This window comes from Ylistrum balloti, unplaced genomic scaffold, assembly GCF_031769215.1.
Source record: "Ylistrum balloti isolate Yb309-2 unplaced genomic scaffold, AGI_CSIRO_Ybal_v1 Utg370702, whole genome shotgun sequence".
Taxonomy (NCBI): domain Eukaryota; kingdom Metazoa; phylum Mollusca; class Bivalvia; order Pectinida; family Pectinidae; genus Ylistrum; species Ylistrum balloti.
In genome coordinates this window covers 463,349-483,609 of record NW_026782421.1, presented here as the reverse complement: position 1 = coordinate 483,609, position 20,261 = coordinate 463,349, and the positions used below count along the sequence as shown (strand labels likewise).

General features: G+C 35.6%; 1 protein-coding gene across 1 annotated transcript; it reads right to left on the bottom strand.

Moving 5' to 3' along the window:
- Window positions 1-1,266: 1,266 nt before the first annotated feature.
- On the bottom strand, window positions 1,267-19,988 carry LOC132557622 (solute carrier family 35 member F5-like). Its single transcript, XM_060222130.1, has 14 exons — window positions 19,955-19,988; window positions 18,922-19,114; window positions 18,263-18,394; window positions 16,732-16,794; window positions 16,440-16,512; window positions 12,854-12,913; window positions 12,213-12,349; window positions 10,262-10,431; window positions 9,901-10,067; window positions 9,108-9,158; window positions 8,900-9,008; window positions 2,942-3,032; window positions 2,287-2,444; window positions 1,267-1,470 (listed from the first exon to the last, which is right to left on the bottom strand). Exons 2-14 carry the CDS (start codon window positions 19,024-19,026, stop codon window positions 1,407-1,409), a joined length of 1,380 nt encoding a protein of 459 aa, XP_060078113.1. The 5' UTR covers window positions 19,027-19,114; window positions 19,955-19,988; the 3' UTR covers window positions 1,267-1,406.
- Between the last annotated feature and the right edge of the window lie 273 nt (window positions 19,989-20,261).

The following is a 20,261-nucleotide window of genomic DNA, read 5'->3' as shown; positions in this document are numbered from 1 at the left end:
CTAAATTTTAGATACTACCAGTAATATGATGATTGCCAGCGTATAAAAGCAGCATTCAGACATGAAACCTTTATTTTCTGTTGATAATTTTATCTTTGTTTGCCAATGTGCTAGTCGAGTTCTGTTGTGGTATGAACTTGAAAAGATAACAAGAGGCCCAAGGAGCCTTAACGGTCACCTGAGGAATATATGTCAATAATCTGGGGATTTTAAAATGTTGCAAAAATGTAACAACACTTGTGCAGGAATATGTGTAAAACATTTGTACAAAGTTTGAACATGATCCACCCAGTGGTTCTTGAGAGGAAGTCCAAAATGTCTTAGCCAAACAGAGGCCAGGGTGGCCATCTTGGATTTTGAATCGCCCCAAAAAGTTAAAACACTTGCCAGGACCTTGTGTAGAACATTCGTATCAAGTTTCCCCTTTTTCCCCCTCCTGGGGTCCCTATTGGGGCCACACCCTTTTTCTTCGCAAACATGAAGCAGCTTTCCATGGGGATGCTTTGTGCCAAGTTTGGTCAAAATTCATCCAATGGTTCTTGAGAAGGAGTCATTTAAAGAAGGTTTTTACATATGGCCCCTTTTACACCCCTTATGGGCCCCAAAGGGCACATAATCACTTTTTTCAACATAATTTCATATGTCCTTCACTAAGGGATGCTGTCTACCAAATTTGGTTGAAATCGGTCAAAGTTGAATTTTCGACCAGTGGAGCCATTTTTGACCCGATTTTTATTTTCATTCCCAAACTTTGTAGAACTTACCATAAGGACCCTCAATATCAAATATGAACTTAATCTGACAGTTGGTTCATGAGAAGAAGATTTTTAAAGATTTACCTAATTTTACCACCTTTATCCCCCTCCTGGGGCCCCTATTGGGGCCATGCCCTTTTTCTTTGCAAACTTAAAGTGGCTTCCCGTAGGGATGCTTTGTGCCAAGTTTGCTCAAAATCCGTTAAGTGGTTCTTGAGAAGAAGTAACAATGCATGACGCACAATGCGTGACGCACGACGACAGACAAATCATGATGGCAATAGGTCGCCATGAGCCTTCGGCTCAGGTGACCTAAAAATATAGCATGTTCCTGTCGTTCAAACGAAGAAATGCCCCTTTAATGGCTATAACACTGATGTTTAAAGAGAGAGGTTGAATATTAATCAAGGGAATGAAAGCTCATACCATGTATATGTAAGATGAATCTATTTTGAGAAACCTTATGATACATCACAGAACACATGAGTAAACAGAAAATAAAAACAAATCAGGCATGTCAACTCCTGGAGCAAACATTGTCACTTTTAAATAATATTCACTGGAAAACAGTTGTAGTTCTGCATTAAATAATTGATTTGAATATTTTGCATTACTCAAATTAATACAGCTGAATAGTTAAAGCAGTTGAGGTCACTGGTGAGAACCTGCTACATCTATGAGACTTTCTGTTTGTTCACGGTCCATATCTCTAACTCTGCAAAAGTAAAATGAGAATATAAAGGAAATGTAGATATCATTACAATAAATTTTTGAAAACGGAGAAAAAGTCTTTTTTATTTCACTTTTGAATGAATCACACAATTTATAACTACCCTCAGACAAAATACCAACATCCTCAGTCAGAAAGAGTTCCAAGTCCCAAAACATGTCCAAATTCCAGTTTATGGAGAAAAACATTTCTACAATCCCTTGTGAAAAAAATAGTACATTCCAAAACTACCCACACACCAAATATCAACATTCTAAAACATATGATTAATGATAAAATAGAACACCCACCAATCACACATGACAATATCTACCCTCACACCAAATGTCAGCATCCTAGAATGTATATTTAATGATATACTAGTCTGAAAATTTCATAACTTGTAGCAAAACTTTAACACAGCTGGATTTTTTATCCAATGAACATTCAGGATCATTTTGAAGTAGGGGGCGATTGTAGTAGTTGTTGGGTCCATTACATACTATATATCAAGAGCAATTAAGGTAATGTGTCTTAAGGACCCAATCATGTCAGCTTACAATGATACACAAGCTGCAACTGGTACAGTGCCTTGAACTATTTATGTCAGACTTTCACTTGAGGTTACACAGACCAATGCTAACAGAGACTTTGAATTGGAATAAGAATTTAAAATTCTGAGGAAGAAATTCAGCAACCTGTCTTTAAACCTGCTTGTGTATCTTCAAATTTTCATAAAAGATTGAAAATACTTTATACACGGCTCTTATTGTTCTGTATTCTATGCCACTGATTTTTTCTTAAAATGTATGTAATCCTTACCTTGGTAAAACAGGTCGCCGCCGACAAATACAGTGTAGGATCTTCTTACATCCAATCAGTACAGGATCCCAGGTTTCATAATGTGTTAAGAAAGTCACGCCAAAGAAGGCCACAAATACGGGTATGGTACCAACATAAAACATCCATGTGTAACTAACCTGGAAATCATTGATACAAACATGTTGGATTTTTGTCTCATGGCAATATGTCAATTTGGCAATGTTAATCATGTGCAAAAGTATAAAAAAATACATTTAATCAGACCTGCTGGAAAGAAGAAAATAACAAAAATAGGGAAAATATCTCTCTTTAAAATAATTATGAGCAAATATTTTCAATGTCGAAACTAGTACCAAAGAGCTTTCAAACATAACTTGTCTTTTTTTTCTTAATACATCTGTCTCTACAATCACATGTATTATCAAACTGTTCATGATTTGAAAATTACCCAGGTTACAAAATATCAATTATAATGTGTGGTTTAGTGTATTATAATCATGAAATGTTATTGAGAATCTCTGTGTGATGGATAGTGTATTTTAAAAGAAGATAATCAGAGTGAAATGGACATACTTTAATATGAAAATAACACTACTGCTCATGAAATCTCTCTGATCCTGAAAAAGACCCTTGCAGTGTTTATAGAGTAACATACCTCTTTTATAACAATATCCGCCATCATTGTGAGTGGGATAGTGAGACTCAGGGACAATGTACCAATCAATGATGATGTTAAAAAACAACCCCTGAAATACAGATCATCATCGTTATCAATGTTAGTACTTTGTCATTGTCAGCAGTATCCCCTGAAATATATATACAACAATAAATGATCAACATTAACACTATTTGAAAACAGTTTCTTATATTAAATAATATCTGCTAAATCACACAGCAGTATAGATAGTATACACCAAACTCTTTTTTTTAACTACAAAAATGGTATCCTATTGCATATATAGGGTGGTCGGGTGGTGCAGTGGTAACACACTTTCCCTTTCATCAAGCTGTCCGGGGTTCAATTCCCGGAATGGATGTGAAAAGGCAAGAGGTCACCTGCCCAACTAAGTGGGTTTTCCCCTAGGTACCCCTCACACGCTTTCATCTGGGCCAACATGAGTGATTAATATAAGTAGGAAAAACTTGTTTCGCAACTGTTGTAAAATAAATAAAGTTTATAATTGTATTTTATACATAGTAAAGAATAACTGCTTAACACAACCATGCTTATCAAGTATTGGTACATCACATGACATTCTGTTATGTCACTGTACAATATTCTTAATTCCTGGGGAAAGATTCTTAAGTTTCCAATCACAATGCCAATTTGAATACGTAACCACATAAGTAACTATATTTTTTTCTTTTCAATTTGATTCATCTTTTCATATGTTATCTTTTAATGAGCTGAATTATTGTCTTTTTTTTTCAGTTCAGACACCTTATTTACCTCAAAATTACTACACAAGATATAGACTATAATGAGATTTCTTCAATAAAATTATCATGTCTATGATATAACTATACATGTATATGTATTATTGCTGGGAAGAGTTAAGAATCAAAGCTATGTCATAGTTATAACCAACAAGTTCACCAATTGACTTTGTGACAGGCTTTGTACTTTGGCTCATTAAGCTTATAGTGCAGGATGAATATCATCACTATGAAAACCATACCAACAGACAAAAAACAATCTTTACTTTCACGGTAGAAAATCAAGATATAAGATTTCTAGGAACACTTTTCATCAATGAATAATTTCATGTTATTTCATGTTTTAAGTGAGATAAAACCTGTATCTTTATAAAAAAAGTGGGTGTAAATTTACATGTAGGACACATGTATCTCCTCATATTTCCATCACACTTCTGTACTGTCTGTGTTATACTACAGTAACCATCACACTTCTGTACTGTCTGTGTTATACTACAGTAACCATCACACTTCTGTACTGTCTGTGTTACAGTAACCATCACACTTCTGTACTGTCTGTGTTATACTACAGTAACCATCACACTTCTGTACTGTCTGTGTTACAGTAACCATCACACTTCTGTACTGTCTGTGTTATACTACAGTAACCATCACACTTCTGTACTGTCTGTGTTACAGTAACCATCACACTTCTGTACTGTCTGTGTTATACTACAGTAACCATCACACTTCTGTACTGTCTGTGTTACAGTAACCATCACACTTCTGTACTGTCTGTGTTATACTACAGTAACCATCATACTTCTGTACTGTCTGTGTTACAGTAAACATCAAACTTCTGTACTGTCTGTGTTATACTACAGTAACCATCACACTTCGGTACTGTCTGTGTTACAGTAACCATCACACTTCTGTACTGTCTGTGTTATACTACAGTAACCATCACACTTCGGTACTGTCTGTGTTACAGTAACCATCACACTTCTGTACTGTCTGTGTTACAATAACCATCACACCTCTGTACTGTCTGTGTTATACTACAGTAACCATCACACTTCTGTACTGTCTGTGTTACAGTAACCATTACACTTCTGTACTGTCTGTGTTACAGTAACCATCACACCTCTGTACTGTCTGTGTTATACTACAGTAATCATCACACTTCTGTACTGTCTGTGTTACTGTAACCATCACACTTCTGTACTGTCTGTGTTACAGTAACCATCATACTTCTGTACTGTCTGTGTTATACTACAGTAACCATCACACTTCTGTACTGTCTGTGTTACAGCAACCATCAAACTTCTGTATTGTCTCTGTCATACTACAGTAACCATCACACTTCTGTACTGTCTGTGTTACAGTAACCATCACACTTCTGTACTGTCTGTGTTATACTACAGTAACCATCACACTTCTGTACTGTCTGTGTTATACTACAGTAACCATCACACTTCTGTACTGTCTGTGTTATACTACAGTAACCATCACACTTCTGTACTGTCTGTGTTATACTACAGTAACCATCACACTTCTGTACTGTCTGTGTTATACTACAGTAACCATCACACTTCTGTACTGTCTGTGTTATACTCACAGTAACCATCACACTTCTGTACTGTCTGTGTTATACTACAGTAACCATCACACTTCTGTACTGTCTGTGTTACAGTAACCATCACACTTCTGTACTGTCTGTGTAACATTAACCATCACACTTCTGTACTGTCTGTGTTACAGTAACCATTATACTTCTGTACTGTCTGTGTTATACTAAAGTAACCATTACACTTCTGTACTGTCTGTGTTACGGTAACCATCACACCTCTGTACTGTCTGTGTTATACTACAGTAATCATCACACTTCTGTACTGTCTGTGTTACAGTAACCATCACACCTCTGTAGTGTCTGTGTGATACTACAGTAACCATCACACTTCTGTACTGTCTGTGTTATACTACAGTAACCATCACACGTAACCATCACACTTCTGTACTGTCTGTGTTATACTACAGTAGCCATCACACTTCTGTACTCTTTGTGTTACAGTAACCATCACACTTCTGTACTGTCTGTGTTATACTACAGTAACCATCACACTTCTGTACTGTCTGTGTTATACTACAGTAACCATCACACTTCTGTACTGTCTGTGTTATAGTAACCATCACACCTCTGCACTGTCTGTGTTATACTACAGTAACCATCACACTTCTGTACTGTCTGTGTTATACTACAGTAACCATCACACTTCTGTACTGTCTGTGTTATACTACAGTAACCATCATACTTCTGTACTGTCTGTGTTACAGTAAACATCAAACTTCTGTACTGTCTGTGTTATACTACAGTAACCATCACACTTCGGTACTGTCTGTGTTACAGTAACCATCACACTTCTGTACTGTCTGTGTTACAATAACCATCACACCTCTGTACTATCTGTGTGATACTACTGTAGCCATCACACTTCTGTAATGTCTGTGTTACGTTAACCATCACACTTCTGTACTGTCTGTGTTATACTGCAGTAACCATCACACTTCTGTACTGTCTGTGTTACAGTAACCTTCATGCTTCTGTATTATCCGTGTTATACTAAAGTAACCATCACACTTCTGTACTGTCTGTGTTATACTATAGTAGCCATCACACTTCTGTACTGTCTGTGTTATACTACAGTAACCATCACACTTCTGTACTGTCTGTGTTATACTACAGTAACCATCACACTTCTGTACTGTCTGTGTTATACTACAGTAACCATCACACTTCTGTACTGTCTGTGTTACAGTAACCATCACACTTCTGTACTGTCTGTGTTATACTACAGTAACCATCACACTTCTGTACTGTCTGTGTTATACTACAGTAACCATCACACTTCTGTACTGTCTGTGTTATACTACAGAAACCATCACACTTCTGTACTGTCTGTGTTATACTACAGCAAGCATCACACTTCTGTACTGTCTGTGTTATACTACAGTAGCCATCACACTTCTGTACTGTCTGTGTTACAGTAACCATCACACTTCTGTACTGTCTGTGTTATACTACAGTAACCATCACACTTCTGTACTGTCTGTGTTACAGTAACCATCACACTTCTGTACTGTCTGTGTTATACTACAGTAACCATCACACTTCTGTACTGTCTGTGTTATACTACAGTAACCATCACACTTCTGTACTGTCTGTGTTATACTACAGTAACCATCACACTTCTGTACTGTCTGTGTTATACTACAGTAACCATCACACTTCTGTACTGTCTGTGTTACAGTAACCATCACACTTCTGTACTGTATACCATCACACTTCTGTACTGTCTGTGTTATACTACAGTAACCATCACACTTCTGTACTGTCTGTGTTACAGTAACCATCAAACTTCTGTAGTGTCTGTGTTACAGTAACCATCACACTTCTGTACTATTTGTGTTATACTACAGTAACCATCACACTTCTGTACTGTCTGTGTTATACTACAGTAACCATCACACTTCTGTACTGTCTGTGTTACAGTAACCATCACACTTCTGTACTGTCTGTGTTACAGTAACCATCACACCTCTGTACTGTCTGTGTTATACTACAGTAACCATCACACTTCTGTACTGTCTTTTTTACAGTAACCATCACACTTCTGTACTGTCTTTGTTATACTACAGTAACCATCACACTTCTGTACTGTCTGTGTTATACTACAGTAACCATCACACTTCTGTACTGTCTGTGTTATACTTCAGTAACCATCACACTTCTGTACTGTCTGTGTTACAGTAACCATCACACTTCTGTACTGTCTGTGTTACAGTAACCATCACACTTCTGTACTGTCTGTGTTACAGTAACCATCACACTTCTGTACTGTCTGTGTTATACTACAGTAACCATCACACTTCTGTACTGTCTGTGTTACAGTAACCATCACCCTTTTGTACTGTCTGTGTTATACTACAGTAACCATCACACTGATGTACTGTCTGTGTTATACTACAGTAACCATCACACTTCTGTACTGTCTGTGTTACAGTAACCATCACACTTCTGTACTGTCTGTGTTACAGTAACCATCACACTTCTGTACTGTCTGTGTTATACTACAGTAACCATCACACTTCTGTACTGTCTGTGTTATACTACAGTAACCATCACACTTCTGTACTGTCTGTGTTACAGTAACCATCACACTTCTGTACTGTCTGTGTTATACTACAGTAACCATCACACTTCTGTACTGTCTGTGTTATACTACAGTAACCATCACACTTCTGTACTGTCTGTGTTATACTACAGTAACCATCACACTTCTGTACTGTCTGTGTTACAGTAACCATCACACTTCTGTACTGTCTGTGTTACAGTAACCATCACCCTTTTGTACTGTCTGTGTTATACTACACTAACCATCACACTTATGTACTGTCTGTCTGTACTGTCTGTGTTACAGTAACCATCACACTTCTGTACTGTCTGTGTTACAGTAACCATCACACTTCTGTACTGTCTGTGTTATACTACAGTAACCATCACACTTCTGTACTGTCTGTGTTATACTACAGTAACCATCACACTTCTGTACTGTCTGTGTTACAGTAACCATCACACTTCTGTACTGTCTGTGTTATACTACAGTAACCATCACACTTCTGTACTGTCTGTGTTAAAGTAACCATCATACTTCTGTACTGTCTGTGTTATACTACAGTAACCATCACACTTCTGTACTGTCTGTGTTATAGTAACCATCACACCTCTGCAGTGTCTGTGTTATACTACAGTAACCATCACACTTCTGTACTGTCTGTGTTACAGTAACCATCACACTTCTGTACTGTCTGTGTTATACTACAGTAACCATCACACTTCTGTACTGTCTGTGTTACAGTAACCATCACATCTCTGTACTGTCGGTGTCATACTACAGTAACCATCACACTTCTGTACTGTCTGTGTTATACATCACACTTCTGTAACATGTTCTAACCATCACACTTCTGTACTGTCTGTGTTATACTACAGTAACACTTCTGTACTGTCCAGTAACCACACACCTGTACTGTCTGTGTTATACTACCCACACCTCTGTAATACTACAGTAACATTTCATCACACTTCTGTACTGTCTGTGTTACAGTAATAAACCATAATATCCGTATAGTATCTTACCATAACCATAAAAATTCGGACAACACAGTTCCAATGATGCCGTTTAATGCTATATACAACCACTGCTCCCCATCTGGCCACTCAAAGTCCTCAGAACCACTGAAGTGTACAGTAACCATCACACTTCTGTACTTGTTTGTGTTATAAACTATCACACTTCTGTACTGTCTGTGTTATACTACAGTAAATTTCTGTATCACACTAATCTGCATAAAGAACCCTGGCCACAGGAACAGCATACAGAACAAACCCACAAAACCTGGAAGATTGAATAAAAGATGAACACAAGTGATTAGCACCTTTTGATACAGTTAGATATAGTAGACCTAAGCAATAAATTAGACATATCTAGGAAAATGGTCACACATTCAACCTTTATCTAAATACACCAAAACTGTCATCAAGGAACTAAAAAATAAAGTACTATTAAGAATAAAATATTAACTAACTTCGTATTATTCAGAAAATATTGATTATGCCTGTATATATGAACTCAACTTCATAGATATGCCTTGAATTTATTACGTGTGGCCAAACTGGGACAACGACAGAATATTAGGCACATGAATCTAAATAATTATACAGTATGTGTAAAATATTCAAATATTCAAATCAATGCAACAGAAAATAAATCTGAACAAGAATAAATCTTTAGAAAGGTCTAATTCATGTATAGTTCCAACCTTTCCTCCACAAGGATTGTTACAGATTGATGAATCCTTTACAGTAATAATGAGTAAGCCCCCTTCAGATTAATTTTGATGTAAATAATACTCAGTAAGGTACCAACAGACTTCCATTAAGGTCTGTTCCAATGAAACATCTACATGACTCAAGGACCCCTGAATAAATCACTTCCATAGATCATTTTCCTGCCTGTTACTTCTAAACTTGATGCCTGGGGTAGAAGAAAAGTTTTACTGGAAGAGCAGCGAGGTACCTGACAAGGATTTTTCAGACCTTTTGACATTTGCTGTAATGATATCATTAGTGGAATTTACCAAAAAACATTGGAATGTCCAGTTTATCCTCATGATCAACGCGCCGTCGCAGCGAGACGAGGTAAAGTGCATACAGCATAGCGCCACAGAGTGCCCAAAGAGCGCCCACTGGAATATCTGCCTCCAACGACATGTCAGACAAACTCACCATCACTATGCCCCCAATACTGAAAAGAAAGTTTGTGCATACATGACATCATGTCATTCATATGAAAAGGGATGCTTAATCAACACATAATATTAATAATATTTAATGATTAAAACGAATTTTTCAACCATCTGAGTTTTCAACCGATCTGATGAATTTCGTCTTCTTGTCAAACATCCAGATGTCTTATGAAAGTCAATCAGTAAATATTACCTAATAAGTACTGTCACTAGTTTGGACAAAGTAAAACGGTCAGCTCCAGAACTGGGGTAAATAGCAGCACACACCAGGGTAAACAGACCGGACGTGCAGGACAAGACATTCACTACTCCTGCTTCAGTATCCAACAAAGCAAGCTGGTAGGCATAATTACCAAAGAACCACTGTAAAGTAAAGTCAAATAAGACAGAGAACTATCATTGTAAAGAAAGCATTTATTATCACAAATGTTTGTTTCTTTATTGGATTTATCATCAAATGAACAGATGGGTGTTTATTCTATCACAAAATTTCAGTACATTAATATATAATCAACACATGACATCAAACACAATACAATCAACACACACCATCAAACACAATACAATTAACACACACCATCAAACACAATACAATCAACACTCACCATCAAACACAATAGAATCAACACACACCATCAAACTCAATACAATCAACACTCACCATCAAACACAATACAATCAACACACACCATCAAACACAATACAATCAACACTCACCATCAAACACAATACAATCAACACACACTATCATACACAATACAATCAACACTCAAAATAAACACAATACAATCAACACACACCATCATACACAATACAATCAACACACACCATCATACACAATACAATCAACACTCACCATCATACACAATACAATCAACACTCACCATCAAACACAATACAATCAACACTCACCATCAAACACAATACAATCAACACTCACCATCAAACACAATACAATCAACACACACCATCAAACACAATACAATCAACACATGACATCAAACACAATACAATCAACACTCACCATCATACACAATACAATCAACACTCACCATCAAACTCAATATAATCAACACACACCATCATACACAATACAATCAAACCTCACCATCAAACACAATACAATCAACACTCACTATCATACTCAATACAATCAACACACACCATCATACACAACACAATCAACACTCACCATCAAACTCAACACAATCAACACACACCATCATACACAATACAATCAACACTCACCATCAAACTCAATACAATCAACACACACCATCAAACACAATACAATCAACACTCACCATCAAACACAATACAATCAACACTCACCATTAAACACAATACAATCAACACTCACCATCAAACTCAATACAATCAACACTCACCATCAAACACAATACAATCAACACTCACCATCAAACACAATACAATCAACACTCACCATCAAACACAATAGAATCAACACACACCATCAAACACGATACAATCAACACATGACATCAAACACAATACAATCAACACTCACCATCATACATAATACAATCAACACTCACCATCAAACTCAATATAATCAACACTCACTATCATACTCAATACAATCAACACACACCATCATACACAACACAATCAACACTCACCATCAAACTCAACACAATCAACACACACCATCATACACAATACAATCAACACTCACCATCAAACTCAATACAATCAACACTCACCATCAAACACAATACAATCAACACTCACCATCAAACACAATACAATCAACACTCACCATCAAACTCAATACAATCAACACTCACCATCAAACACAATACAATCAACACTCACCATCAAACACAATACAATCAACACTCACCATCAAACACAATACAATCAACACACACCATCAAACTCAATACAATCAACACTCACCATCAAACACAATACAATCAACACTCACCGTCATACACAATACAATCAACACTCACCATCAAACACAATACAATCAACACTCACCATCAAACACAATACAATCAACACTCACCATTAAGCTCAATACAATCAACACTCACCATCAAACTCAATACAATCAACACTCACCATCAAACTCAATACAATCAACACTCACCATCAAACACAATACAATCAACACTCACCATTAAGCAGAAGAGGAAGGCCATTTTGGCAACTTGTTTTATAGTGAGTTTACTCATAGCACGTAGTCTGGCCTCCTCTGCCCGCAAGGAGGCTGAGTATGATAGCCTGGCAATGACAGCATCCTCAGCATAGGTCTCTGTAAAAAAAAATTCAAAGTACACTGAAAAGTTCTCCTTCTGTATCAATCAGTACATCTTCAAAAAGTCCTTCTTGTCAAACTTCTAATCTCTGTAAAATCAATCAAAATCTGGAAAATTTTTCAGAAAGAGTACTGAATTGATTTTATTAAATGGGTTCAGAATCTTGTCATTTTTTTTAAATTTTTTTTTGTAAGGGAAAGGGGTTGGGGTTTGGTTGAGCAAATGTACCTGACTGTGCTGGATTACTAGTAAGGGTTTTCACCCTTATATATTGTATGATTTACCAGTAGGATTTGCATGAACATCATAATAACAAGACATCTCAGAATGACATCTCCTCCTTACCCTTTGTGTAAGAGGACTAAGAATTACACTATTTTCATACTGGTTAATTTCATCACTGTTATCAAACTGGGGATGTACTGGATACATCATTTTTTTTATTTTTGGCAAGAAATATTAAAGTGATATCTAGTTAATAAGATGTGTTCCTTACACACCTGAAAGCTGGCGGACTTCAGAGACTTTGCTAAATCTCACTGATCTGTTGAGAGAGTGATCTGAAAACACAATTTACAAAGTAATTATGGGAGATAACTGAACATATTTTTAAAGAATGACACACAAAATCACACTTATAAATCTTTTCTACTAAACATGTCCTCTATCAGCCAATTGCACACTTTTTTAAAAAATATTATACAGTAATAATCCCATGTCTGATAACAGGCCCTTCCACATGTAATTAAGACAGTATCGTGAGTAAAGTGTCCAAAATATATCATATCATGTTACCTCAATATTCTGCTATGAGTCCAACATCAAAGACAGAGATTTTGTACTGGCACTCATACAATCTGCCAGTTAACCAGTAAATTTGTCCATGTAATATTTCTGCCTTATATGTCATTAATGTAATACCCCCTGGAGTGTTTTTCATTGACTGCGTCAGTTAGAAAGTGACTGAACATGAACAATGATATTATGATATGAACTGAATGGTGCAACAAAATGGCTGCCTCCATTTTATTTTGTCCTTCATATTTTTGAAAATAAAACCTGAAAGATGTTACTTTCTTAAAACAGGATTGAATTTCATGAAACTATATTGTCAAAAAGTTTTAATATTTGCTCACCAAGGCTCAAAAAATAAAAAAAAAACTTTGAAGACTCATTCATCAAATCAAATCTTATAAAACCTATTTAAGATTTTACATTATGTAACTGTTTCCTTATAATTTGACCATTTTCTGACACTATGATTTCAACCCTATCTTTCTCTTATATCCCCCATTTCCATGAATTGCCTATGTGTAAATGGCCCCTTTATTTATGTTTTCTGTTTTTTCCATGTTTCAGAATATGATTAAACTTTTACATGTAATTTTCTAATAACAAATCTATTGTTTTATATAACATCAGTTCCGGTTACAATTCATGGAATACACAACATGAAAAGTATTTATTTTTTCCAATACCATTTCCCTGTAGTCATTTCAGTTATCAATTATTAAATATCAATTAATATTAATTGTTAATAAGAGTCTCAATCTTATACACAGTTTACTTGTTTAACTTCATGGGGTTAATACTCTATGGTTGTTCGATCTGGGGTTGGGCAAATTAACAGGTATTAGATTTTGCACAAGAAACGGTGTCCATGTATACAAGGCCTAACAGAGATTTTCTGGGATTTTTTTTTATTGTAGAAATCTAATTATTTAATTCTGCGCTCTCTTTATTGACAGCAAATGGAGCATAATCAAATTCTCCATAAGTATAACCAACTATTTAAAAGTCACAGTCAGAACCTACTTGCTGATATAGTATTGTAAAATCAAACAATGTAAGGCTCTCACAAGGGGAACACTAAGTCACAGGTATAAACACAAATACTGTAAGTCTCTCACAAGGGGAACACTAAGTCACAGGAATAAACACAAACACTGTAAGTCTCTCACAAGGGGAACACTAAGTAACAGGAATAAACACAAACACTGTAAGTCTCTCACAAGGGGAACACTAAGTCACAGGAATAAACACAAACACTGTAAGTCTCTCACTAGGGGAACACTAAGTCACAGGAATAAACACAAACACTGTAAGTCTCTCACAAGGGGAACACTAAGTAACAGGAATAAACACAAACACTGTAAATCTCTCACAAGGGGAACACTAAGTCACAGGAATAAACACAAACACTGTAAGTCTCTCACTAGGGGAACACTAAGTAACAGGAATAAACACAAACACTGTAAGTCTCTCACTAGGGGAACACTAAGTCACAGGAATAAACACAAACACTGTAAGTCTCTCACAAGGGGAACACTAAGTAACAGGAATAAACACAAACACTGTAAGTCTCTCACTAGGGGAACACTAAGTCACAGGAATAAACACAAACACTGTAAGTCTCTCACTAGGGGAACACTAAGTAACAGGAATAAACACAAACACTGTAAGTCTCTCACTAGGGGAACACTAAGTAACAGGAATAAACACAAACACTGTAAGTCTCTCACTAGGGGAACACTAAGTCACAGGAATAAACACAAACACTGTAAGTCTCTCACTAGGGGAACACTAAGTAACAGGAATAAACACAAACACTGTAAGTCTCTCACAAGGGGAACACTAAGTCACAGGAATAAACACAAACACTGTAAGTCTCTCACTAGGGGAACACTAAGTCACAGGAATAAACACAAACACTGTAAGTCTCTCACAAGGGGAACACTAAGTAACAGGAATAAACACAAACACTGTAAGTCTCTCACAAGGGGAACACTAAGTCACAGGAATAAACACAAACACTGTAAGTCTCTCACAAGGGGAACACTAAGTCACAGGAATAAACACAAACACTGTAAGTCTCTCACAAGGGGAACACTAAGTAACAGGAATAAACACAAACACTGTAAGTCTCTCACAAGGGGAACACTAAGTCACAGGAATAAACACAAACACTGTAAGTCTCTCACTAGGGGAACACTAAGTCACAGGAATAAACACAAACACTGTAAGTCTCTCACAAGGGGAACACTAAGTAACAGGAATAAACACAAACACTGTAAATCTCTCACAAGGGGAACACTAAGTCACAGGAATAAACACAAACACTGTAAGTCTCTCACTAGGGGAACACTAAGTAACAGGAATAAACACAAACACTGTAAGTCTCTCACTAGGGGAACACTAAGTCACAGGAATAAACACAAACACTGTAAGTCTCTCACAAGGGGAACACTAAGTAACAGGAATAAACACAAACACTGTAAGTCTCTCACTAGGGGAACACTAAGTCACAGGAATAAACACAAACACTGTAAGTCTCTCACTAGGGGAACACTAAGTAACAGGAATAAACACAAACACTGTAAGTCTCTCACTAGGGGAACACTAAGTAACAGGAATAAACACAAACACTGTAAGTCTCTCACTAGGGGAACACTAGGTCACAGGAATAAACACAAACACTGTAAGTCTCTCACTAGGGGAACACTAAGTAACAGGAATAAACACAAACACTGTAAGTCTCTCACAAGGGGAACACTAAGTCACAGGAATAAACACAAACACTGTAAGTCTCTCACTAGGGGAACACTAAGTCACAGGAATAAACACAAACACTGTAAGTCTCTCACAAGGGGAACACTAAGTAACAGGAATAAACACAAACACTGTAAGTCTCTCACAAGGGGAACACTAAGTCACAGGAATAAACACAAACACTGTAAGTCTCTCACTAGGGGAACACTAAGTAACAGGAATAAACACAAACACTGTAAGTCTCTCACTAGGGGAACACTAAGTCACAGGAATAAACACAAACACTGTAAGTCTCTCACTAGGGGAACACTAAGTAACAGGAATAAACACAAACACTGTAAGTCTCTCACTAGGGGAACACTAAGTCACAGGAATAAACACAAACAAGTATGGGATGTGTATTTCAACCTGTTGTTAGTATTAAAAGAATGTTAACTGATGAAGTTTTTTCTGCCTTCAGTTTTTAACATCATAGATAGGAGGTTATCCTTGATACTTTCTATATTCACAGATTCAGTCATATGTACAGATACTAACTTGCTCCCGAGTCATCAGATTCTGTACCACTGGTTTTGTCATCAAATTTGATTGGAATAAACACAGGCTCACTCTGAAAATTAAAAAAAATAGCTATTTAAAATATGTTCAGTTCAGTAAGTACAAACTGAGAATTAATATTTCTGTTGTAATTTGATAAAAAAACATTCATTTTTTCCTTTATTCTTTTACCTTATTTAATTACTTATGGATAAAATATAAAAAGATATCATGCATGAATATGCTAAAAGCAATATGATATGAATGTATTATAACTAGATTAAATTCTCACCAATGTGTCAGCATCTGAGTTTCCAGCAGTGCCACTGTCTGCTGTAGGTGTAGAACTAGCTTTCTGTATTTATTGAAGAAAAGAAACAATAATGTGAAAATATGTGTAGTAGAAATATTTGGGGAGTTGGTCCTGATAAGGTAAATATCACATCTCTTTATGAACTCAAGAGATGTTATCATGACAACTTGTGCAGATATCCTAACAAATTAATCACCTTGATAACAACTAAGGTAATTAAAAGTATAACAAATATTTAGGGTGAAGGGGGAGCTTACATGTACAATGTATAGGAAATGTCTCAGCACAACAGAGAGAAGTCAGTATTTTAAATAATGGCAAGCCTACGATAATTAAACCACTATTGAAAATCAATATTAAGCAATCAAATTAAATTCAAAAGTCATTAAAAAAAGTCTTTGGAATTTTGTACACGTTCCCAACCACAATTCTTTTGATGAAGAAGTTGAATTCTGTTTCTTTTTCTTTCACACGAGATTTCAATGATAAGAAAATTAATCAATAGCAATTGTAAAAATACAGCACCACTACATATCTAGATGGTGTTGTATTGTTACAATGAAATACATTTTAGTATTAACATTACTAGTGATAATAAAAATAAAACAAGATTGAGACCTAGCGGCCTTGACGGTCACCAGAGATAAACAATATTGAATATAAAGGTTATAGGATAGTTATCAAGTGTCATGAAACAGAAATTGTGACACTGAATGTAGTAAGCCAGTGTCAATACACGTATACCATCAAAACTGTTACCTTAAACTAATAATTCTTACAAAGTTATTTCCGTAGTGAAATACTCCAACGTTATCTCAGAAATCCAATTTTTTTCTATGAAAATTACAGCAAAGTCTGAAAAAAGCATTCCTCTGGAGGAAGAAATGTGCAACTCATTTCATTTTGGTAATTAAAGCACCTTAGGATGCTTCCATTTATGAAGAGTATTTAATTCTTCCCCTCAGGCTCCCTTGGGGTGAAGACTGTATAATTCACAATTTTGGTTCATCTAAGGCCAGGGAAGCTCTATGTAAAATTTCATTGAAATCGGATCAGGGCTTTTTGAGAAGAAGTCAAAAGTAATAAATTGTTTACACAAAACATGACATCGGATAATGGGTATTAGAATAACAAAAACTAAATATGGAAATGAAATCAATTAATTGATACCAAAATTCTGAAGGTGATGATTAAATTCAAACTAGTATTTTATACTTTTATCTGTGGTATTCAGCTGCAGAAAGTAACAGATTCAAAATTTTTGATAAACATTCATTTCAATATTTTACAATGTTTGCAACACAAGAAACAAAACTGTCTTGCAGTTACCATATGAAACAAACTCTAATCGATATTTGATTGATTATGTGTAATGGAATGTTGATAATAAAGTTGGAAGTAATTCCCATCACTAACTTGCATGTACTATATATTTACACTATAGAACCTTTTATATTTATTGGTATGTTGAGATTTATCGTGTTGAAATACTTACAGCATAGAGACTTACCACGTTACCATATTTACACTGATATCGCCAGGGCTCCCACACAATAAAACCCACTAAATATAACACAAACATGGTCGTCTTGGAATAAGTTGTGAAAAATGGCTTATTGAAGTGCTTCTCCTTGAACAGGTACTGAAATCAAAACAAACAGACATGTTAATTAAAAACATTTAATTATAACTGACACTGGTAATAATAGCTGCAATATACTACTCCACTAAACAGAGGAGGGATTCTGTTGATTATTTTGACATTTGACAATTTCATACATCAAGTAATAAATCTGAAGGGTTGAAATATATAAGAAACAGATATATTCCTTTAAAGTCAAGAGTCAAATCTCATTTTATTTATTTCAGTCAAACACCTACTCTCAATGGTCCCCAGACAGCTTTCAAAAATTCTATAAGAAATCATATAAGAATCCCTTCAGTAATTCAAAGACTGAACATTGAACTCAATTCAAAATAAATGTTGTAAATTATAATAATGCTTGTGCAATTATCTTGTGTTTATACATAAGCCGTAATTGGAAATATATATGCAACATGATATACATATCAAAAATTTACCTGATTGGTGTATTCAATTTATTCTTATTTACAATGATGATATCAGCTTCAATAAAGATAAATGTTCTTGAAAAAGATATCTTTTACCTCTGTAAGTTCTGAAGATGCAACCCAGATGAGATCTACAATGAGCAGAACCACAATGCCAAGGACAAGGCGCTGGGGCCTTGTCAACCCGTGAAGTCCAAACATTTCCAAGGGCAGTCACTCACCCCTGTATACCAAACATTCCTGAGCACAAGCTTTCTCTTACTCACATGGTGTAAGGTGGAAAGTTTACCTACATAAAATATTTGAGAATAGATGATGCAAAATTTATATGATCATATAAATCCGGTTTTCTATATTTGAAATAAAGCTAATATACTGCTGAAATAGAATTGAAGAATCGTGTATAAAAAAGTTGATGTCTAATTCCTGTGATATTTATCCAGTAATAAGCCAATGTCTGGTTATTAGCAAATCAATATCTATTTATGGCTGTCTCACACTGAGGCAGAGGTATTCATTGGTCTTTGGAATTGATACAGTGATGCTAAGGCCTAACTAAATATTTATTTCAGTCTCAACTCTGAAAATTTTGATGAGATTTTGCTATCGATTTCCGGTAGTTACAAGACCCGTTAAAATATTCATTCAGTACACTGTTCCAATTCCATTTTGGAAATTGTTAAAAAAGATATCATGATAGATCAGTAAAAAATATATCTCAAGTTACCAGAATGACCACCCCGTAAGTATGTCAACGGCGAAACAGATAAACAAGACCTTCTGATTACAGGTGTTCATTTCTAAGATATGCTTTATATTTTAACGCGGTTTACATCCAACATTACGACCTTTCGGTCTTTCAGCGGACGAGATGCTTTATATGAGATGGGTCGCTCATATATATACACAAACTCACACTAAAACATATATACGAGCTATCATAACATTTAACAAACTGCTGTATTCTGACCTTATTGAGGCCTGTTTATCAATTGTTGTTTACAAACAAGCTCAAAACGTCATAACTTGAAATAACATCAATTGATGTGTAGTATGTTAAATAATCAATAAGCATATAACAATCAAATGACGCAATGTGTTTTTTTTTTTTTTTTTAGAATAGAAATACCTTATATTACGATTTCAGATCTGAAGATTGAAAGATTGTCATCCAACCGGAAGTTGTTCTCTACCATCGTATTGTACGTTAAGAGAGAATATTCAGTCTCTGAACCGAACCAAACGAAAATGACAACACTGTATCTTCATTTCTCACTTTCTCAGTCATTAAGTTATATCATTAGATCTTATTTATCAATAGTTTTAATTAGAATTGAAATCAAGAAGAAGGTTGCGATCGCTTCTCTGATTTGTATAGTCTGTATAGAACTATGTTGATCGAGATATGGTCGAAGTGATATAACATTTATATTTAT